General features: G+C 35.3%; 1 protein-coding gene across 4 annotated transcripts in view; it reads left to right on the forward strand.

Annotated features, from left to right (window-relative positions):
• The window catches only part of fut8b (fucosyltransferase 8b (alpha (1,6) fucosyltransferase)), a 90,155-nt gene that overhangs the window by 32,322 nt on the left and 37,290 nt on the right, over positions 1-20,543 (forward strand). For 2 of the 4 annotated variants that reach the window (XM_058755429.1, XM_058755430.1), the window contains one exon: positions 18,201-18,705. The exons of 1 other annotated variant lie outside the window; for it this stretch is intronic. In XM_058755429.1, the coding sequence (XP_058611412.1) occupies positions 18,503-18,705 (203 nt within the window). In that variant the 5' untranslated portion in view covers positions 18,201-18,502. The remainder of the gene's footprint in view (positions 1-18,200; positions 18,706-20,543) is intronic. One more of the 4 variants, XM_058755431.1, reaches the window with a different exon arrangement.

The raw sequence follows: 20,543 nt of genomic DNA on the forward strand, positions 1-20,543 counted from the left end.
AGATGTAAATAAGTTTGTTTCTTCATCAGATTTGGAGAAATGTAGCATTGCATCACTTGCTCAGCAATGAATCCTCTGCAGTGAATGGGTGCCGTCAGAATGAGAGTCCAAACAGCTGATAAAATAATCCACACTACTCCAGTCCATCAGTTAATGTCTTATGAAGACAAAAGCTGTGTGTTTGTAAGAAACAAATCCATCATTAAGATGTTTTTAACTTGAAACCTTTGCTTCCGGCTAAAATACTGCAGAGGACCTATTGGTGAGCAAGTGATGCAATGCTACATTTCTCCAAATCTGATGAAGAAACAAATTCATCTACATCTCGGATGGCCTGAGGGTTAGTAAATTATCACTACATTTTCATTTTTGTTTGAACTATTCCATTAAAGTCTGTTATTTCAAAAGAGATTTTCATTAAATGACCTGTTTAAATACTCCTCCATCAGATAAACAGATGAAAATCAACAGCATTGCATCAATCACCGTGGCTGAGGGACTGTAAAATGTGTGTGTGTGTGTGTGTGTGTGTGTGTGTGTGGTCTTGTCAAACTGTGCAGAGGTTCTGATATAAATAGACATCATCAATCACAGGGGTGTGCGTGATGTGCGTCTGGCGGAGAAGTGTGCAGTGACGCGTCCCTGTCAGTCAAACCTGTCACGCAGATGCCTGACGGATGCACAGCAGTGTATCATTAGTGACATCGCACACGTTGTGCGTTCATTCCCTTTAAAGAAACCCTGAATTGAGTTCCTGCTCAGAATTCATGCCTGCGGGACACGTGCAATCGGAACCATTCAACTTATAAAAAATGAACCAGCGTCACGTAGCTTTAAATAGTTCAGCCAAAAATGAACATTTGCTGAAAATGTCCTCCCCTCAGGTCATCCAAGATGTAGAAGAGTTTGTTTCTTCATTAGATTTGGAGAAATGTAGCATTGCATCACTTGCTTAGCAATGGATCCTCTGCAGTGAATGGGTGCCGTCAGAATGAGAGTCCAAACAGCTGATAAAAACATCACAATAATCCACAAGTAATCCACACCACTCCAGTCCAACAGTTAATGACTTCAGAAGCCAAAAGTTTCATGTTTGTAAGCAACAAATCCATCTTTATGATGTTTTTAACTTCAAGCTGCTGCTTCTTGTCAAAATATGATTCCATAATCCATAATAACGCTTGAAAAAGTCCATCTCCGGTTGTCCTCTCACATCAAACATATTTGTTTAAAGCTGTTTTGGACAATTTTTGGATGTAAAATCATATCTGTACTGGAATATGGCCTCTCAGGAGGGTTTGTAAAGAGTTTAACTCCTAGAAGTGAAATCGCAAAACCAGCACTTTTCGCTTGAACAGCCTCATTGTTCTTCATTGGCGTGATTTCTCAATCTGCCTTGGTTTTATGTGACCCCTCCAGTCGCCCTCATGGGCAGCCTTCCAGAAAACTCCAATAACATTTGGGGAGCACTAAAGGCACTCTTTTTCTTATTAGATGTTTCTCTGGGGAGGAAATGGCGTTCGTGTGTAATTCCATTTGAAGGCGGCTCATTTTACGTTGAGTTGGCTTATTTGGGGGATGGAGTAACATGTATTTCGGCGACGGATGAGTTTCATTACGAGGTTCTGCTGGTTTTGTTGCTGTTTGTTTTTAACAGCCTCTGACAAAACAGGATCTGTCTTTCCCTTGTTTTCTGTAATGGCATTTGATTTGGACACTGTTTGCGAGAACAAGGTTTATGAGAATCTATCTGTTTGCTGTCCTGTGTTTTCACATTTAGAGTCTATTGCAGTAAATTAGACTGTATGGTAAAACCGGATAGCTAAAGCTGTGGTAATAGTTGTAATATGACTGCAATCTCACACTCTGCTGCATATTCATGATTCAACGTATTATGCACCTGAAATGTAGAAATACGAAATCTACTCCAGTTTACTGCAACAGATGAAAAATTTGCATGCTTTTAATTCAGCTAGCATGGCATGTCATGACTTAGCAGTTTTCTGTTGGCCACACATCTTCATGGGAAGTCAGGCTTTGTAATTCTTACATGTATTGCCATGAAATTTGGCCCAAGAATCCATGTGCATTTCCATCTTCATGCAGAAATCAGCAAGAATTCTGATATTTTTACCAGTACGTGGTGCAACAAGTCACATTTCATGAATTTGTAGTCAAAACATTTCATCCTGGAAAAAAAGTAAATTTGTCATAATTTAGTCAAATTATACTGCAAATTATATTGCAAGATGCAATGCACAAAAGTAGGGCTGAACAGTTTTGGGGGCTGAATGTGATTTTTGTGATTTAAAAATTGTGACGGTAATTTGAAAAATGTGATTTAAAAAAAATCATTAGTTTTAGATCGGGGGTCGATTTGGGGGGGGGGGGTCGACGGAAGGAAAAAAATAAACAATATTTTAAACATTTTTCATCAATAATCAAAGCTAGTGTGTCGATTTAATTAAAAATCCATACATTATATATTTTAGAATAGGCTGTTACATAGGCCTAATTCAATAATGCCAATGTTTGTCATGTATAATACACCAACCAATCATGATCTGGCACAAGAAGTTCACATTTCATTGGACAATAATGTGAAGTGGAGCGGTTATTTTCCATTCTTATAAATCGGTTGAAAATGACATGGGACAGACGAGCTTATTTGTGGAGCGATCTGGATCTGTGGTTTGTCTCATTTTATAGATCAAATTACATCGCTGAGAAAATAGATGACTACAAAAGCAGTGCACAAAACCGTGCAGCGCCAAAAGTCGCAATAATGGTAATCAGTAGGCTATTCAATTCACGTATATTTATGTAAGACATACACCATTCACTATTTGATGAAACTATCATAGTTATTTAAGTTAATAGTTAATAGTTATATTACCATTTTTGATATTTATGCAGCATTATGAATGTCTTATACTCATCAAACCTGCGTTTATTTGATCAAAAATACAGAAAAAAAAAAAAACTGTAGCCTAATATTGTGAAATATTATTACAATTTAATAGACAGTTTTTTTATTATTTTAATATACTTTTATACTATTTTAATAAAATATAATTTATTCTGTGATTCAAAGCTGAATGTTCAGCATCATTACTCCAGTCTTCAATGGATGGTTCTTCAGAAATCATTCTAATATGCTGATTTGTTATCAATGTTGGAAACAGTTGTGCTGCTTTATTTTTATTTATTTATTTATTTATTGGAGCCTGTGATACTTTGTTGGGGTTCACTGATAAATAAAAAGTTTTAAAAAACAGCATTTATTCAAAATAGAGATGTTTTCTAACAATATCAATCTTTACTATCACTGTTTCTATCAATTTAACAAATCCTTGCTGAATAAAAACTAATTGCTTTCAAAAAAATAAGTACTGACCTCAAGCTTTTGAATGGTAGTGTATATTGTTACAAAAGTTATATTTTAAATGAATGCTGTTCTTATTTAACTTTAATTCATCAAATAATCCTGAAAAAGTATCACAGGTTTCCAACATTGCTAATAAATCAGAATTGCATAAAATGCATTAAGTAAATTAATAAAGTATATTAAAATTTTGATCAAATAAATGCAGGCTTGATGACTATAAGTGACTATAAGTGCAAAAATATAAAATAGTAATGTATCCAAACTTTTGACCTATAATTTTATTCCCCTCATATTGCCCCTTTTTACATTTGAGCCCCTGCCCCTGAGGAACTCTCTGCATGTCCCTGGCCCACAGGACACGACGGTGCTTCTGGACCATGTTCACGTATGGCTTCCTTTTTGCATGATAGAGCTTTAGTTGGCATCTGCAAATGGCACGGTGGATTGTGTTTACCAACAGTGGTTTCTGGAAGTATTCCTGGGCCCATTTAGTAATGTCAGTGACAGAATCATGCCGATGAGTGATGCAGTGTCGTCTGAGGGCCCGAAGACCACAGGCATCCAACAAAGGTCTTCGGCCTTGTCCCTTACACACAGAGATTTCTCCAGTTTCTCTGAATCTTTTGATGTTATGCACTGTAGATGATGAGATTTGCAAAGCCTTTGCAATGTGACGTTGAGGAACGTTGTTTTTAAAGTATTCCATAATCATTTTACGCACTCTTTCACAGATTGGAGAGCCTCTGCCCTTCTTTACTTTTGAGAGACTCTGCCTCTCCAAGACATCCCTTTTATAGCTAATCATGTTACAGACCTGATGTCAGTTAACTTAATTAGTTGCTAGATGTTCTCCCAGCTGAATTGTTTTCAAAATTTCTTGCTTTTTCAACCCTTTGTTGCCCATATTTTTCTAAATATAAATATTTCAAGTAATAAAAAAACTTGATAGAATATTGAAAAACAAACAAATAAACAAACAAAAATCTAAGACATTTAAAAATGGTATCATAACCAAACATTTGCTTGTGCGCTCTGAGTCTGAGAACAAACAAATGAATAATTCAAACAGCATCACGTATTTAACAGCAGAACAGCAGCTAGTATGAGTGTTTCTGTGTCCTTCTCACGGCCGTTGAATGGAAATCCTCCATCTCCTGCAGTCAGCTCAGATCCTGAGGAAAGCCAGGTCTCCTCATGTTGTCAGAGACCCGATGAGGAAGCTTTGTGTGTGACACTGAGAGATGCATCACTCAGAGACGGGTCAGAGCTCATCGATGAGTGAAACCCACCGCAGATGGCAGGGAATAGTAATCAACACCACTATATTGTACAGAAAGTAGTCACTTCAGGTTTAATGCGTAAAGGGAAAGAAAAAAATTGTCGCCTAGACATGTTGATGGGTTAATGATTTGAACAAACCTATTTATTCTAGATAGTTTCAAAAAGGGTTGTTTGTGAGTTATAAATGAGCAACTTCTATTATATGTGGATATAATATTGTAGATATTTTTTGGACATAAATGCATGAAAATGGTAAAATATTCCACCACAAAATTGGAAAAAGAAATAATTAAAGACTGTTGAACATAAAATGATTTAATGCACAAAATCAAAAAAATTAATAATAATAATAAATGACGCCTGTGGAAAGAATAACTATTGAGAATAAAAATAATTACAAAAAAATTGTAAAGCATCCAAGTGCATTACAATGAGAATTTAAGAAAATGTTTAATTGTCATGAAAAAAAATCATCTTGATGATAAATATAAAAATATAAATAAAATAATAAAGTATAAAATAATGATAGATTTAATTTTCTTTATTGCATAAATATAGTCGCATTTCCATAAAATCAGAAAAAAATATGGCTGCATATTTTCTGGTATTGATATTATATATAATATTACTATAATATATCATATACTATAATGATATTGTAGATTTGTATTTATATTTTTAATTTTTAGATTTGTTCATAAACACAATTTAAGTAATATATCTAGTGTCACATTACTGTAGTAAGACACTAGATATATTACTTAAATTGTGTTTATGGCATTGCTTTATTACAGTAATGAGAATCTAATATCTAAATCTATATTTTAATAAAAAGAATTACAAAATAGTGTTCACAGTATTAAAATGCTTTACAATAAGAATTTGGGAAGCAAGTGTCAAAATCAAAATACTGTACAAAACAAAATCTTGATAAACATAAAAATAAAATAAGACTTTTTCTTTATTGCATAAATGTATGATTTCCTTAAATCAGGAGGAATATTAATTAATTTATTTAGAGGATGAAATGTGACCTGAGCACGTCTTTTGTAAGTGTTGCAGTAATCTGAGGGCTGCAGATGAAGCACATGAAGTCAGTGTGAGGATTCGGACAGGTCAGGTCAGTCTGCTGAGGACATTACCGTCAAATCAGAAGACTGTTTAAGAGGATTATGAGGGGAAATAAGGGTCTCTGTCTCTGTTTTAATAACACGTCAGAGAATAAGATTATGTCTTCATACTTACAGTCTGTTACTCTGACACTCTCTTTGCTCAAAACAATGCAAAGAAGTTGCAGTGTGGAAGTGCTGAAGATTTTTGCCGTTGCATACGTTTATACCATCATTACTGACCTTAAGAAAGAGAGCGTGTGCTCGGGGAAACTTTTAGTAGATGTGTTTTTTTGTGCTGGATGAGATTTCATACTTGTCTACATCATATGTTTCTATTACATTGCATGCAGCACGAACTGAAACAATCATATAAATACAAGCAGCCTAAAAAACACTGCTTGTACCTTGAATGAGGAAAGACTGACTTCTGAAGCCAATGTCAATTTGTCAATGGCATGTTATTTTTGAGAGTGTTTCAGCTGAAGCTCACTTGCATTAAAGAGTAAACAAACAGGCGATTGGTTCCTTCAACTGTAATGTTACAGTATAAGACTGCACTGGGTATTATGATTTCTCCTGTTCTTGTTTATACAAGAGGACCGTCTCATTTCATTGTGAAGTCTCTGATTTGAGTGATTCATTAGAGATTGAGTCACAGCAGAGTCAGTATATCTCTGAGACGGGCCACTTGTGTTAACATGAACAGGAGAAATTCTCCTCAAATGCCTCTCAAATAAAAGAGCCAGTTACAGAAAAGTCGATGTTTGGTCCTTGTGATTGTAAGAAACGGCCATGAAGTGGGTAATGTTGCTCCCGGGTTTTGCTCTGCTACAGTTGTTTGTGCTACTTGAGGGCAAGAAACAATGTTTATGATACTGGCATCAGGGGTATAATAGTAATAGCTAAAACTACAAACCTAAAATGAAAACCATTTTTGCATTTTATTTTAGTGATTTACTAAAATAATTAAAACGGTAATATAAATTAATAAAAACTATAAATATATATATTATGATTTTAAATGTAGCTGAAATATGAGTTTGCATGACTGAAAATAGCTGCTGGCATGATCAGCAATAATATTGCTCAGTAAGGTTTAAAAAAAAAAAGAAATTAAGCAAGGATGAATTAAATTAAGCAAAAGTGACAGTAAAGACGTTCATAATGTTTCAAATAAATGCTGTTCTTTTAAACGTTTTATTCATCCAAGAATCCTGAAAAAATGTATTGTGGTTTCCAAAAAAAATTCAGCTGCGCCACAGAATATTACATTTAAAATATATTCTAATTGAAAACCGGTTGAAGTAATATTTCACAGCTTATCGCAAAAATCTTACAGACCCTTTTGAAAAATTGTGTATATTTTTTATGATTTTTTTTTTTTAATTGAGAAAATTGAAATAAAATATATTTATACTATTTGAATTTTAGATTTGTATTGTATTTATTTTGGTTTCTTTTGCCAATTAAGTATTTTTATTAGTACTTTTTGTAATTCCATTTATCTCAACTTATCCACCATTTAGGAGGAAATTTGGATAAAGTCACTACATTTTGTGATAAAGTTATGGTATAAGGTAACTTCTCAGCCTGCATCCATGGTTGACTGTGATGCTGTAATGGTCTGAAGACAGAAATGTGAAGTACAGTACAAATATCCGGCTTTGCGGTTTTCTCATGTATTTCTCCAGCTACATAAATACTCTCCGGCGTGTTACTCCTGTGTGTTGTTTTAACTAAATGACTGCTGGGAGTTTTGTGACGGGAGCCTGTGGAGCGCTAAAGGTCAGCTGTCACCGCGGCTCATTACAGCAGGGGCGCCGCAGCTGTGCGTTACGTACCACAGGTAGTAAAGGTCAAATTTGTCCCCTGCAGTCCATTTCTGATAATTAAAAAAAGACAGCATGTCAAATTACTGCTCTCCATGGGTGACCTTTCACTGTTTGATAGCAGACTCTTGAGCTCAGTGCAGATCAAGCGGCTTGATCCTTTAACAGTCAACAATCAACCAGATGAGCGCAACTTTTGAACAAGGGTGTGATGAATTATTCTCATTTTTTCATTCTTATATGGCATTATATGTCCATGATTTGTCAAATAACAAACCCGAGTAAAACATGAGATCTGATAGAGTTCTCAGATATGTATCATTAAAACAAGTCAAAATAGCCAAAAATATACATATTTTTGTAGTATCTGAAATATACTGTTTGTGTGTGTTATGTGTGTCTTGAAATACTTATAAATGTTATACTTATTAATTATATATTTGATAATACATGAATACAAGGTGTGTATGTGTATGTGTATATATATATATATATATTTAATTTTACAGACATTTTCATTAACCCTAAAACAAAATGCAACTTTCAAAATACAAGTATAAAATTCAAAATGCAGATAAAACACCAGTAAAAAAAAGGACAATTTCTTCATATTAATACAGTACAGTGTACCTTTTTACCATGAATATATACCTTGTGTATTACCATGATATGAGAATTAATTGTGATTTTTTTTCAATGATGCTCTTGTAAGCAAAGCGTATAATTTATACATATAATTTATACATTATACAATCTTCTAGATTTAGTCCGTCTCAGTTTATTCTGTTTCTTCATGTCATTCCAGACAGACTGGATCTCAGTGGATTATTACTGTTGGAAATGTAAATTGATATTTTCTACTGACACACCAGAGCAAAAGATAGAAATAACAGATTTATTTGCAGGTGAAAATACTAGTGTTCTAATCATTTTGGCCACCGCTGTAATTTATATAAATAATGTAAATGAAATGCATGTATAATCATTATAATATTTAAATGCAAATATAAAATGTATCAATTTAAATAATGTATAACACTATATTTAATAATAACACATAATATATTTAAATAATAAGTTGTTTAAATATCAAGTAGCTCTTCACTGAAGGAATACCTTTGTCTTATAATGAGATGTGTGTGTATATATTTTTTTCCTTTTAATATTTAACAATTTGTTTTTGGTAATTTTTTTTCATATTGTTGAGTTCATATTGAGAATTTGAGTACGGTTGGTGTCATTGTCGAGATCTCTTCTTGGATCTGTGTTTTATCTCATTTCTGTGTTGAAGAAATAACTCTGATAGTAAAGTGATTCCTTTTGTGACTTTTCTTTCCTATTGGATTTTTTATTTTTTATTTTTGGATTTGTTCCCTTCTTTTTTTAAACCCAGCCCCTGTAAGTGTAAATCCCTTCAGCTCAGAGTGTGGATGAAAGCGCATGGTCTGGCGGTGCGACCCGTCTGAACCCGCGCTTGAGCGCTCTGAGAGCGGGATCGATACGATAGATGCTGGGCTCTCTGACCTTGACTGCTTTGTTCTGCAGGGCCCATCTGGCCTCAGCAGGTGGAGCTGCACCTCGCGCTCCTTATGTATGGACGACGCTAATAAACGAGAGACAGACGAGAGACAGTGAGACATGAAAGACGAGACGTCTGACTGCTCATTATTTGCTCTGGTGTCCTAATTAAAGCCTTGTTTGCAAAACACTTCAACAACATATTCCTAACACTAGAGAAGAGCAGAGCAACAGATAGAGAGTGTGTTTCTGTCTGTCTGTTGTTCTGTCGTTCTGTCATTTAATCCATCGTTCATTTAGTATTTTTATCATTCAGTCTACTGGATAATCGTGTAGTCTATTGTTCGATTGTTCATGCTATCGTTCTGTCGTTTTCTTTCCATCTATCGGTCTGTCTATTGTTTTACCGCTCAATCTATTGTTCCACTGTTTATTGTTCAATCCGTCATTCTGTCTGACGTCTTATCGTTCAATCTTTTGTTCAGTCTATAGCTCATTTGTTTAATCCGTTGTTCTGTCAATTGTTTTATCATTCAACGTTTATCTATCATTCTATCATTTTATTGTTCAGTCTGTCGTTCTGTCTAGCATTCTATCTTGTTCTTTCTGTCCATAAGGTCTATAAACTTTCAAACATTTTATACTTTTTTCAAATACTTTTTACTTTTAAATTTCAGTTCATTTTAATTCTACTTCCTTACATTCAAATTTGAATTGCAATTCTGCTTCAAGTCATTCTCAGTTCATATTTAGATGATGTAAACCCTGGTGTTTTGTCCACGTCACATTACCGCAATATTGAGAGTCAGCAAACTGTTCTGGGCAGTAAGTTTATAGATTTATGTGTCTCACACACGAGTTATTCTGACGTTCAGCTGATGGTGTCTTTTCTAACATGACTGACAGTCTCTTACTGCAGGGACTTTTCCCCTGGAGCAAATGTTAAGCGTCTTGCTCAAGGACATGATGGAGATTCAGGGCTCAAGTTCTTATTCTCCAGAAGAATCAGTGCTTCCTCCACTTTAAGATTACGAGGCTGGAGTTTAATCCTGTAATCTTCTGAAGATTGTGTGAGATCTCGTCTGATGTGTGTTCCTCATTTATCAATGATTTCAGAAGAAGACCTCGTGTCTTGTTTCCCAAGAAATGGAAAAGCAGTCAGTGTGAGCATGATCATAAATATAATAACAGTAAAGATTTTACTCCAATAATAGTTTTCAGCCTTTATTATAGAAGGAAATGAAAATCTGTTGAAAATGTGAAGAATTCTACTTTTGTCTTTTTTTCTTTTTTTTTTTTTGTCTTGGCTAACTGCTTTTTTGGATGCCTTTATCTTAAAGGTTACCTTTTTAAAAATATTTTTTTTTTATAATTAAATTATTATTTGCTTTGAATGAATTCACTGAAAATCGTCTTGTTGTTGTAGCTTCCAAATCTCTATTTCACTTCTTCTATTTCATCACATTTTGATAAGTGTTTTTACTGTTATTCATGCTTTTCAGTAAGAATAATTTCATTATTATATTCCAATAGAAACGTGTTAGTTAAAAATGTAAATTGTTATACTTAACTGTAGTATCAAATAATTTAAAAAAAACTAACAGTCAGTGTATTTTTATATAGTATGTATTATTATAGTATTTATCATTTGTTATAGTTTTATTATATTATGATTATCATTTTTATAATTATTCAGTAAATACTTGTCAATTCAAATGTTATTTTCATTATACATAATCGTTGTTATTATTATTATTATTAGTAGTAGTAGTAGTAGTAGTAGTAGTAATAAGTTAATGTAAGCCAAAGTGTTATCATTGTTGATAATTCACACTTTTCAAATGACATAATAATTGAATAATTACATATAATAAATATATTTATTAAACACCATCATTATAATTAGAAACTGGAGTTGATGGCAGTTTCTATTCTCTATAGTTTATTAGAACAGGTTAATATCCTGATCTCACAATACAGTAGAAGCTTCTATGTTACAGTCTATCCCCGTTTTTGAGGAAAAGCACAGATTTGTAAATGGATGATTGCAGAGTATGTGTTCTTGTTTTGTGTGGTTCTGGCAGATCCCTGTGCCCGTGTCCTGGTTTGATTAACAGCGTCCAGCATTTCCCAGATGAATCCTGTCCTAGATTGTCATTCCCCTTTACTGGACCGTTGTAGCCCACACACACACACACACACATGTTCGTTTTTGTGAAAAGTGGGGACATCCCATAGGCGTAATGGTTTTTATACTGTACTTACTGTATGTGCTATTGCCCTACACCTAAACCTACCCCTTACAGGAGACTGTGCATTTCAACTTTCCCCAAAAAAACCTCACTCTGAGTGATTTATAAGCGTTTTGAAAAGTGGGGACATGGGTCAATGTCCTGAAAAGTCACCTTCTCCTTGTAATACCTGTCATACCTTTGTCATTATACAAATCTATGTCCTGACTTTTCACAAAACGCACACACACACACACACACACAGTTACATTGTACATCAAAGACATGCACTGCAAGGCTCCTGTTGTAATCTGTCAAACCTTTGACCTTAAGTATAATTCATGGTGAGGTCATGCATGCATCATTCAGCGCTTATGGGGAGGTTTATTGTGGGCAGGTACCACTGTGTGATGTATGACCCTCTGTCTGGCGTTCTGGGCCGCAGCAGTGGGAGCCGTAAGTCGTTGTGGTTCGAGGGGGTCATATGGGTTGACCTTTCTTATGAGTGATTGACAGGTAAATGACAATTGCGCAGCGCCATAAAGATGATGAAGCTTTGATTCTGAAAGGTCAGAGGAGGCGTTACTGGGGAAGCAAAGCATGATGGGAACAGAGGGCGGAACGCTCAAGGTCCACTGAGCAGGAGCTTCTCTAGTGTCTCATGACCTGCAGGCTTCTGAAACTTCACGAGCTGAGAGGGTTTTAATGTTTAATTTAAGTATTAGTGGATTACACTTTAATGTTTTAATGTCTTTTCAGGTTAAAGAACATCACAGATTGCATGTGGTATGGGTTTTTTTTTAAAAGGGTTTTTATTATTAAAGGAAAATGAATTCTTTTATTCAGAAAGGATGCATTAAATTGATCAAAAGTGACAGTTAAGCCATTTATAATGCTACAAAAGATTTCTATTTCAAATAAATGCTGTTCTTTTGAACTCCCAATTCATCAAAGAATCATGAAATCAAAGTTTCCATAAAAAAATGAAGCAACACAACTGATTTCAACATTTATCAAATCAAGAGATGTTTCTTGAGCAGCAAATCAGCATATTAGAATGATTTCTGAAGGATCGTGTGACACTGAAGACTGGAGTAATGATGCTGAAAATTCAGCTTTGATCACAGAAATAAATTACATTTTATAATACATTAACAGAAAACAGTTTATTTTAAATTGAAAAATTATTTCACAGTATTACTGTTCTTGTTCAAAATAAATGCAGCCTTTGTGAGCAGAAGAGACTTCTTTCAAAAACATGAAAAAAAACAATGTACTGACTGAGCGCAAAACAGTTTGTTTATGAAGCTTATAAAGCCTGTAGCATCACATGTGCAGTAATGGGGAATATTACATTTGAGAGTACCCACAGAAGTAGCCTAGCTATTTCTCTTTTTCTTCCATAGAATGTGACAAATGACTTATTTTTGTGCTGTTTTTTCCCGTAATTTGGCTGATGATTTTCTCTCACAGAACAGTATACTGTAGCTGTGCTTGGCTTATCTGATCAGCGTTATAAAACAAATTTTATCATAAATGCATCTTAATCTTAATGATTTGTATGTTAAAGCATGCTATGCTCATCGCAAGGCCCTGTAAACAAGAAGCTCTGTTGTTGGCAGAGCTGTAGGGAGAAGTGTTTCCGTTGTTGATCTTCTGTCCTCGTTAGCCTCTTTTTACTGAGGAAACATAAAAACCCCATCAGACTCCATAAACCTGCAGACCTAATACTGAATATCTAGATGATGATCGCTTGACAGATTGGCTCTGAAGCACAGCTCAGCGCATCTCGAGCCCCTGAAGTCTGCTGTGTCATTTCCTCCTGTCAAAACCCTGAAACAGTCGATCCTGAGTACAGATGATGTTCACAGTAGAGGAGATGTTTTTGAAGCTCTATTTGGTGAGTTTTTGGTTTAAATGGCGCAGAATGCTGTTTGAATGCACTTCACAGTAAACAGAATATTTAGTGGGATCAAAAGTTGATTTTGACCATAAGGATTTGATTGGTTTGTAAAAACTGGCTATGATATTGTTCATTTTATGTCAGCAAAGTAGTCATTTCAGAGCTAAAGGGTTTAAAAAAATTAATTAATAAATAAATAGAGGTAATTGTGACTTTTTTCCTCACAGTTCAGACTTTTTTCTTGCAGTTCTGAAGATATAAACTTGCGAGATATAAACGTATAATTCTGAGAAGAAAGTCAGAATTGAGACAAACACGCAATTGCAAAAAAAAAGTCAATTACAAGTACCTTTTTTATTTTTAATTCCATGGTGGAAAGATGTAAACTCAGAATGTAGAGGGAAAAAAGTCAGAATTGCAAGAAAAACTCACATTTCTGAGAAGAAAGTTGTGAAATTGTGATATAAACTTGCAAAATCTAGAACATTTTTATATCTCACAATTCTGACTTTTTTCCCTCTGAGTTTATCTTGCAGTTCTGTGTTTGTATCCCACAATTCAGACTTTGTTTCTCAGACTTTGAGGAACAAAGTCTGAATTGTGAGGTGAAAGTTGTAATTCTGTACTTTTTTTTTTTTTTTACTTTTTTTTTAAATTCTGCAGCAGAATCAGGCTTCCATAGTTTGGCTTGTGTTATTTGTGCTTGTGAAGAAAACACAATGTTATCAGCAGGTGTTATTCATTCTTAATGAATCCCCCCAGTCTCTAATCAGAGAAATGGCAGGAAAATCGGATGTGGCTTGACTTTTACATCAGTGCACAGTGTGACTGAAAGATCATGTAACTGAACACAATTACTCAACTGTGATGTTTCTACAGGGGAATTAGAAGATAAAATGATGACACTAGCTCCTTCCTTTAACTTCACTCTTTGCAGACATATCATCCCTCAGTGCCCACACACTGGATTCTCTGTCTTTCTCTCTCTCTCTTAATGAAAACTGATGTCCTGTTAATGTTCAGTAAAGATGCATTAAAAGCTGTTCTTCCATATTTCTCTTTAATGCTCCATTTGCACTGAGAGAGATGCAACAAAACTATGATCCCTTTACGATCAACAGAACTGTCTACAATACAAACATGGTATTCTGCTTGTAGACAGCTTTGCTCTAAAAATTGGCATTCTAGTAGTTTTTTCATCACTCTCTTGCAGTGCTGTTGATCATAACAGTAAATAGTTTTGTTGTATCATATGTTTACAGTATTGCATTTGCATGCTTGCAATGTAAACATATGTTGATGTAACAGGAACATTGTTGTTTTGTTGCATTGCTTGCAGTGTTGCAATGACATGCACTTGTGAATGATGATGCTTGCATTTTAGACTTGTAGAATTGATTAAAACAGGATTATTCTAGTTTTATTGCATTGCATGCAACTTCAATAAATTGGGAACATTCTAGCTGTGTTGTGTGCACTTGAAGTGTTTGCATGCATGCAGTATAGACAACTTTGGTTATAACAGGAACATTCTAGTTCTGTTGCATTGCACACTTGCATTGTAGCAGTGTCATGTGTTTGTAGATAGCATTGGTGACTATAAAAGTATTTTAGTTACAATAGCATGCACTTGCAGCAAGTTTATAGATTATAAGAGAAACATTCAAGTTGTGTTTGCACGCAGTGTTGCATGCTTGCAGTGTAGAAACTTCATTGATTAAAACAGGATCATTCTAGTTTTGTTTCTTTGGATTGTTTCATGTTTGCAGTGTAGTCAGCTATGTTGATTTAAAAGTTCTGTTGCATTGCACACTTAGAGTGTTGTACACTCTCAGAAATAAAGGGACAAAAGCTGTGACTGGGGCAGTACCTTTTCAAAAGGTACACGTTTGTACCTATTAGGTTCAAATATGTACACTTTAAGTACTAATATGTACCTTTTAAGGTACCAGAATGGACCCTTTAGGTACAAACATGTACCTTTTGAAAAGGTCCCGCCCCATTGACAGCTTTTGTACCTTTATTTCTGAGAGTGTAGGGTCATGCATTTGCTGTAGTTCTGTCGCAATGTTTGTAATGACATGCATTTGCAGTGAATGTCGTTGATTATAACATCTTAGTTGTGTTTGGTCGCAGAGTTGCATAATTGCAGTGTAGAAACTGCTTTGATTTAAAACAGGATCATTGCACCTGAATCTAGTTTTGTTGCATTGCATGCTTGCAGTTCTAGTACTATCATACCGCTTGCAGTGTTGCAATGAAATGCACTTGCAGTAAGACATATCTGGAACATTCCAGATGTGTTTCTTTGCATTGTTTCATGCTTGCAGTGTAGACAAGGTTTTTGATTATAACAGAAACATTTTAGTTTTGTTGCATTTCTCACTTACAATATAGTCTGCTTTGATCATTTAAAACAGGAATGTTCTATTTCTGTTGCACTGCACCGTTTACCGACAGTGCTTTCTAAGATAAAACAACAACATGATATCTTTATTATTATCCTCATTGATTATTTAGGGATCATTCTAGTTTTGTCGCGTTGTTGATTTGCAGTGTTGCTGAGAAGACAGCTTTAGTCATTATAATGAGATTGTTCTAGATATGTTGCATCTCGAACAGATTTGTTTATGCTCTTATTCCCACTGATAGCCACCACATCACCCGCTGTTAATTTGCATAAAGCTAAACTCTCCTCAGCAGCATTGCATCGCCTGTGGTTGCCGATGCTAATATCGCAGCAAATCGCTGTCAGCATGTCACTCGCTTGCAGCGTAGACACAATGTCTCACTCATTCCTGGAGGGGAACTGATGACGCTGGGTTTTCTAGGGTCGTTCCAGTGCGCTCATCACGTCAGTTTGACAGCATGGCGGTCGGTCACAAAACATGTGTCAACATCTGCGGGACATGTCTGGGGGAACGAGGGGGATTTAGCTGTCAGGGTCTGAATCAGTGAGAATGAAAGAGTTCAGACATGAAGATGAGGGCAGGACAGATGTACGCGGTGAGAAGCAGCAGCGTTTCCCAAACCAACAGCGGGTCCAGGAGTTTTAAGAGTCTCCTCACATCTGTCGTGAGATTGTACCGTGGTGAGACGGGTGCTTAGGCAGGGGTGTGAGGAACTGCATTTTTATTTGCGTGTTTTAGTTGTATTTGAATGTTTTCAGTTCATTTTCATTAGCACGTTGTGTTCTCTGTAGACGGCTCAGATTTCACTCTGAATTTGAAGTAGTGTCTCAACAAAGAAACATACAGAAGTAAACAAAGAGCATTGAAATCAAATTTTGTTCAGTATTTTTTTTTTAAACAAATGAATTATTTAAACTCCTCGTGGCCTTAGGAACATGCAGTGTGTGAAGCTGAAATGTTTATATAGTAATTCCACACTTGCAGTGTCATGCATTTGCAGTCTAGACCACTTTATTGATTATAAAAGGGATATTCTAGTTCTGTCAAACTGCTTGCAGTGTTGCAATGGCCTGCATGCAGGTTGTTTAATTAATTGTAACTGGAATATTGTAGTTGCTTTCTTGCATGCTTGCTGTGTACTCAGCTTTGTTGATTTTAACCAGAACATTTTAATTGTTACATTTCTCACTTGCGGAATAGTCAGTGTTGTTGATTTTAAACAGAAACATTCTAGTTCTTCTGCATTGCACGCTTGCAGTGTTGCAGCATGGTCATGCATTTGCAGTGTAGACGGCTTCGCTGATTATAAAAGGAATATTCTAGTTTTGTCTCTCTGCTTGCAGTGTTGCAATAATATGCACATGCAGTGAGTTGAATTGATTATAACTGAAACATTCTAGTTGTGTTTTCTTGCAATGCTGCATGCATGCAGTATAGACAGCTTTGTTGATCATTACAGGAATTTTCTAAGTCTGCTGCATGGCACACTTGCAGTGTGGCATGGTTAAGCAATTGCAATCTAAACGGCTTCATTGATTATAAAAGGAACATTTTAGTTGCTTGCAGTGTTGCAAAGACATGCACTTGCTGCTAGTTAAATTACAACTGCAACATCTAAGCTGTGTTTCCTTGCAGCGTTGCATGCTTGCAGTGTATACAGCTTTGTTGATTCTAACAGGAACACTAGTAATGTTGCATTTCTCACTTGCAGTGATGCAGGATCACACACTGGCAGGGTTCTAGTTTTGCTGCATTGCACCCTTGCAGTGATGCATAACAGTTGCAGTGCTGGCAACGTCATTTATTCAAATGGGCACATTCTAGTTTTGTTTCGTTCACTTGGGAGTGTTGCACAGTTGCATGCTTGTGTTGCATTTCTCACTTGCAGTGTAGTCAGCTTTGTTGATTTTAAACCGAAATGTTCTGGCTCTGTTGCACTGCACATTTTGCTGGGTCATGCATTTGCAGTGTAGACAACTTCATTTATTATTTAAGGAGAGTTCTACTTTGCTTGCAGGATCGCAATGACAAGTTAGTTTTCTTGCATTTCTCACTTGCAGTGTTTAACATACAAAATTAAACAAAAAGGCTAAAAAGTACTCAAACAACACGGAATCACAAGCTCCTCTTGGCCTTAGAAACATGGAATGTTTTAAGCCAAAATATTTATATAACCTTTCAGATTCGTCAATGTTAGAACAAACATTTACATATATATTGTGCACCTGTTACATGTACATATATTTTTGCATCTGTTGTGAGCCTTGCAGAAATCAAAACCTCTTCGGTGCACACAAGTAAGAACATGTACTCGATTGTCAGTGAATGAGACACATTTTGGTTGATGACTTTTAACCTTTGACATCAATGACAGATGATTGATAATACTTTTTTTCTTCTTTTTATTTTCGCTATCTATGATTATATGGTGCTTTCAGTCGGCATTGTTCATTCTCTGCTGTCTGCTAACTGACCGACCAGTTGAAAACCACTTTTCTGTAACATCTTTCTCTCTTTGTTTCTCCAGAGCCGTAATGCATTCAGAGAAGCCAGCTTTTGGACTCCAAAAGACATCAAAGCCAATGAGACGCCAGTGAAACTTAGAAAGCCAGAAACGCCACAATCATCTGCTATAGATACAGAATGGAAGATCTGCCTTCTTGACGAGTCATGGTGCATAAATATCCACGGTGTATTGATGTACCTACATAGACACAACCGCTTCTGTTGACCTTCCACATTTGGACACCCCACTTTAAGAGCTCTACTTTATCCGGCAGACACAACATGCCCGGTGTCCATCGGTTGTGACTGGAGTTTGGCGGCAGCATGCGTCCATGGGCGGGCTCCTGGCGCTGGATAGCGCTGGTCCTGCTGGCCTGGGGGACGTTGCTCTTTTATATCGGGGGACATCTGGTGAGAGACAACGAACATGCGCCGCGCTCCAGCCGTGAGCTGGCAAAGATCCTCACCAAGCTGGAGCGACTGAAACAGCAGAATGAAGACCTGCGGCGCATGGCTCAGTCACTACGGTAAACCAGCAAATAACACCACTTTGCATCTAATTAGCTGAAGGATAAACGTATTTTGGGGCACTGATTCCAAATAGTGTGTGTTTTGCTCTAGCATGTCACAGATTCTCACAAAATATGTGCATTTCATATTATTTTTGCTTTCAACAGCCATTTGTAAGGTGAAGAAGCCTTGTATTCTCCCTTAATCAGCAGAATCATCATGATTCTTCCTCTGAGCCAGGTTACAACTATTTATTTGATTTTCTGTTAATTGTATGAATGATTCTGATAAAATTATTTTATGCATAATCCTGATTTCCAGTTTTTCCACTACTTTGCAGATTGTAAATTAATGATGATAAATTGTGATAAATATGATATCTTTTGAATACTTTTTTTGTCATTAAAACCAAAACTTTTGGCATTTGACTGCTTTTGTTATCTTGCTAAGTTCTGTTTGAGATATTTAAAGCTGGTACATATATATAATTTTAAACATCTTCAGTCTTCTTTAGTGAAAACTATACACAGTAATTTTTTTATACATATTTTTTAAGTCAGCATCATCAATTGAGGTAATATTAGGCCTTTTTTGCAAAACAGCCAATTGGGGCTTTGTAATAAGTGCCATTATCCATTATTACTGTTTCTGTTAAAGGAATAGTTCAGCCAAACATTCTCATCATCAAAATTCTCCTTTTTGTGTTCCAGAGATTAAAAAAATAACAGCATGCAGATTTGGAACAACACAAGGATGAGAAAATAATACCAGAATTTTTGGCTAAATTATTCCTTTAATGTTGGCGTCTATGCTAGATAGACCTGCTGAGACAAGGATAAGACCATTTTCTAGGTTGATTTATGCTGGTTTGATGCTTTTGTTGCAGGTAATCCATTCTGTTGCTTATTAGGAATATTTTAGAAAAGAGTCATTCACACGGGACATGTTTTTGTGTTTAAAAGTAGCTTGACAGAATTGAACAAAACACAGAAGTTGAGCTATTTTTAAGTTGACCCAGCATCATATTCACTGCTTTTGTCTGCTGTAATTGTGTTGTCGAATTACCTTCTTTGGGTGCTTTTTTCCTCTCTCAGTAAATATTGATGTATGCAGGAATTTAAATTTTTAATCAATTAACAGGCTTAGCAAAAGTGTTTGGCATGAAGATGCATTGTGTATTATAGATTAATTTGTTTGTGAATATTATATTTGAGGCACAGTTTGGTTTGTGGTGTCAAGGCTGTGAGTTCTGCCACTGAAGAGACTTTCTAACATGTGCAGCGTTTGACCCGATTCTGTCTGATGTGAGTTCAGTACCCTGGATACAATGTCAGCTCTTGTGCTCCCAACAGAACAAGAGAAATGGAAACATGAATTCTGTAGACATAAAATACCATGTTCATAATCTGCTAAATGCATAAATGTCAGTATAATACTAATTTTAAAATGTGAATGTTTTAATTACCTAACTTAAAACTGAAATCATATTTCTTCCCCCTCAATCATTTTTTTTTTTTTTATAATTTTTTTATTAAAGCACATGGAGTTTGCATTCTAATGTTTTTATTTTTTGTTTTAGATTTATTTGTTAATAAAAATAATATGCTATAAAACGTGACAACATATTATAATTGTAAGAACATTTTAAAATCATGTATATAAATATTACTGGATTGTTGTTTTAATATTATCAATTAATTATAGTAGAAAAAACATGTTTATAAATGTTTTTCTTTAACTTGTATAAACTCACTTTTGATAAAAGCATCGGATAAATGCATAAATGGAAGTGTAATATTAATAATAAAATGTGAATGTTTTAATTAATCAATATTTATTTTATTTAAATGACCTA

Source organism: Onychostoma macrolepis, chromosome 20, assembly GCF_012432095.1.
Source record: "Onychostoma macrolepis isolate SWU-2019 chromosome 20, ASM1243209v1, whole genome shotgun sequence".
Lineage (NCBI taxonomy): Eukaryota > Metazoa > Chordata > Actinopteri > Cypriniformes > Cyprinidae > Onychostoma > Onychostoma macrolepis.